The sequence below is a fragment of the Echinops telfairi genome, unplaced genomic scaffold, assembly GCF_000313985.2.
Source record: "Echinops telfairi isolate 266 unplaced genomic scaffold, ASM31398v2 ScPeMD7_2010;HRSCAF=2546, whole genome shotgun sequence".
Classification (NCBI taxonomy): domain Eukaryota; kingdom Metazoa; phylum Chordata; class Mammalia; order Afrosoricida; family Tenrecidae; genus Echinops; species Echinops telfairi.
Genome location: NW_022105908.1, coordinates 5,662,519 through 5,665,819, shown reverse-complemented (window position 1 = coordinate 5,665,819; position 3,301 = coordinate 5,662,519). Strand labels below are relative to the sequence as shown.

Below are 3,301 nucleotides of genomic sequence, written 5' to 3'. Positions count from 1 at the left end.
GCACTCTTGAGTAGCTCACGGTAACTGTCCTGTTGTTTGTACAGTTTCAACAAGGAGTGGTACCTTCCGTGCCATCGGGCTCAGCTTGCTCTTCCCGTTGCTTTTGCTTGAATTTCATGTTCCCATAATGCATTACAGCCCCTGTCAGTTTGTAAATGGCCACCTTTTCATCAGCGCTGAAACCCAGGATGTCCACAGCACTCTGTTGAAAGAATGTGCACCGTTATCATCACCGACAGATCCGTGCACCTAGCCTTACCGTGCCTTCCTCTTTTCCAAAGGCACTTGCATTCCTCCCTGTTGGACGTGCGCAGGCACAGCCAGAATTACGCACCAGTCCCCCATGAGGCTAAAGCTGCTATGTGACTGGTCTGTGCATATCAGTGAGCAGTCAAAGCCAGGACTTTCGATGCTCAGACCAAGGCTTTTTCCCTGTTCCTCCACATTGGTGTGGCCCATACTCCGCATTGTCGCTTGGCTTTCCTTACTTCTTTCTCCAGCTCAATTTGCTGCTTGTTCTTCCTTCTAATTTTCCTATCTAATCGGCATCAGCCTTCCCACCTCATGATCACGAAGGATGCAGTTGGAAAGAGGATCTGAGCAGGACAGGAAGGACCTTAACTATTGCCCAAATGCCTCTTTGAGATCAAGACACAGCTCAGGGGACTCTGAGATGCCCGGGCAGGATTTTCCCTGGTGAGTATTCATACAGGCTGTGGCAAAATATTCTTCTCCTTTTCATCCAGTAAGTGTAGGATGTTCATTGTTGTTCCCTTCCGATAGTGACTTGCTTCTGACCGCCCGTGCAAAGCTCTGAAAAGACTCCTACCCCAGGGACAGGCTTCAGAGAAGGAAACGATTTTATTTACCACTCTGGTCTCCTGCACCTTTCTCCACGTCATTGTCTTTCAGCTCCAGCTCTCTAAGCAAAGCGATTTACAGAACCTTGACAGTACCACAGTAGCTCAAGAACAAGGTTGCTACATTTTTTGTTTGTTTAATCTCTGAGACTGAAGAGTGTTTCACAGTTCCTTATCATTTTTGGACATGGAAATGTGATAATAAATTATGGGCAGCAAAAGCTGATATTTATAAATTAAAGACATACATCATTTTCGGTTTCATGAAAATAATACTTTAAAGGAAAATTTTAAAAAAAGAAAATTTGTGTGAGTGGTGATACTGGGAGCGTAGAGGGAGAGTGGGTTGGAAAGGGGGAACCGATTACAAGGATCTACATGTGACCTCTTCCTTGGTGGACGGACAACAGAAAAGTGGGTGAAGGGAGATGTCAGACAGGGCAAGATATGACAAAATAATAATTTATAAAATATCATGAGGGAGGGGGAGGCTTAAGTGGAGAGCAAATGTTTTGAGAATGATGAGGGCAATGAATGTACAAATATGCTTTACACAATTGATGTATGTATGGGTTGTAATAAGAGTTGTATGAGCCCTTAATAAAACTATTAAAAAATAAATAAATAAAATAAACTAAAAAAATTAATAAATAAATTTCATTATCAAAAAAAAGAAAAGAAAAATATTTTGTAAGCAACTTTCAACTCTATCTTGGGAGTGTGAGTAAAATAAAAAATGTATCAAAAGATTAAAGAACATTGATTATTCAGAAGTTAAAAATAAAACAGTATGTATAAAGTATCTGTATAAAGAAAATAAGCTAAAAGGTAACCATCCTTATTTTTAAAAGGAGGGTCACTTTAGTTCCAAAAGCAGAATAGGGTTATGGAGTTCCCAGAAAGGTATTTTTGAGGGAGAAGGAGTACTTCTCTTAGCTGTCTAGAAGGAGAGAGCCATTCAGAAGATGTTGGGGGTATTTGAAATATAATTCATGTTAACATCTGACAATAAAGGAACTGGGAGACTTTCATCATCCTGTTGTATTTTTTAATGGAAAAATATTGTAGCTTTTATCATGCAGAATGCATTGAAAAATGAATTGGTTCAGATGCAGTTTGGCTAAAATGTAGTACCCTCTCATTTGCTCTCCCGTATGATCCATTTAAATTTGTTGTAGATTTAATATTTTTCTGCTTTCTTTGCTATTGGGCTTTTAACTGTTTTACTTTGTTATTGTTCTTTGTTTGTGTTTTTTGAGAACCGATTTTCTATCTGTGAAATCCAGGATAGGTAAATCTATAGAGACAGTAACTGGAGTAATGGTTCCTTGGGGGTACGGCAAGGGAGTTTGGGGGTCAATGGGGAGCTAATTATGACAAATGAAGAAAATGTTCGTTCATTCTGGAATGAACACAGGAATGAAGAAAATGTTCTAAAACTGCCGTGATGATTGCACTGCCTTTCTTGGTGTGATTGACGTATTGAAGTATACTATGCGAAGCATATGCTAATAAAAACGTTGAAAAAAATGGTAGCTTTCCCCCAGGTTTTTTGTGACTGGAGTCTGGCATAAATTCAAGAGAAACATCAAGATAGCCGACAAAAATGAATCCAGAAGGATAAGAAAAAAAATTGGAAATAGCTAAGGAATGCCAAAGACCTACGGTTTATTATAGGCACCTAAAGGTCTCTAGCACGTGTGAAAACATAAGAAATCCTTTGGGGGTTTTCTGGGTTGGTAGTTGTGTGTGTGTGTGTGTGTGTGTGTGTGAATTCTGCCCTCTCTAACAGGAGAGTCTTGTGTACTAGCAAACCAATTGTACATGTGACTTACGTCTGTGGCCATCAACTCTTCCTGGTCATCAATGCTGGGCACTGTGATCTCTCCCTGACTGACGAAGGCGAAGTCATACGGGTTGGTGGTGGTCAGGAGCATCTCTGAACGCATGGAAACAAACATCTATCAGCAGGCTCACCTTGATCATCAGCCACATTTGGGATGGATTTATAGGGAAGGCTGTTAGTAGAAATCAAAGACGCTTCTTACCAATAAGCTCTGGTTTCTTGTTGGACATGATCTGATAAAATATGTGGTAGCTTCTTTCAGCCTTTAGCTGGAAAGTAACTCGGGACTTCTCTAGCAGATCTGGAAAGTCAGGTTAGGCACGTAAAATTTGCAAAAAGAAAAGGCCGATGGGAAGTTACATGCTTGAAAAGTTAACACAACACAGATAGCAAAAACAAGATGTGCCCATTTGCACCCCAAAGAAAAGGATTCTCGACCACGAATCCTGCGTTGACTTACACGTTTCAATATCTGCAGAAGCCAGTTTGCCTGTGGCACCAAAATGGATCCTGATGAATTTACCCTTAAAAAGGCAAAGGAGGACTATGAGAAAGCAAACGATTCTGCTCAGACCGTGGACCCAAGAGACGGAAG

At 40.6% G+C, this 3,301-nt stretch overlaps 1 protein-coding gene across 1 annotated transcript in view; it reads right to left on the bottom strand.

Annotated features, from left to right (window-relative positions):
- LOC101654516 (myosin-4) overlaps positions 1 to 3,301 on the bottom strand; it is a 24,086-nt gene that overhangs the window by 18,172 nt on the left and 2,613 nt on the right. Inside the window, exons 7-10 of the mRNA XM_004709350.1 lie at positions 3,167 to 3,231; positions 2,909 to 3,007; positions 2,696 to 2,799; positions 64 to 202 (exon numbers count right to left, since the gene is read on the bottom strand). Of these exons, the coding sequence (XP_004709407.1) occupies positions 64 to 202; positions 2,696 to 2,799; positions 2,909 to 3,007; positions 3,167 to 3,231 (407 nt within the window). The remainder of the gene's footprint in view (positions 1 to 63; positions 203 to 2,695; positions 2,800 to 2,908; positions 3,008 to 3,166; positions 3,232 to 3,301) is intronic.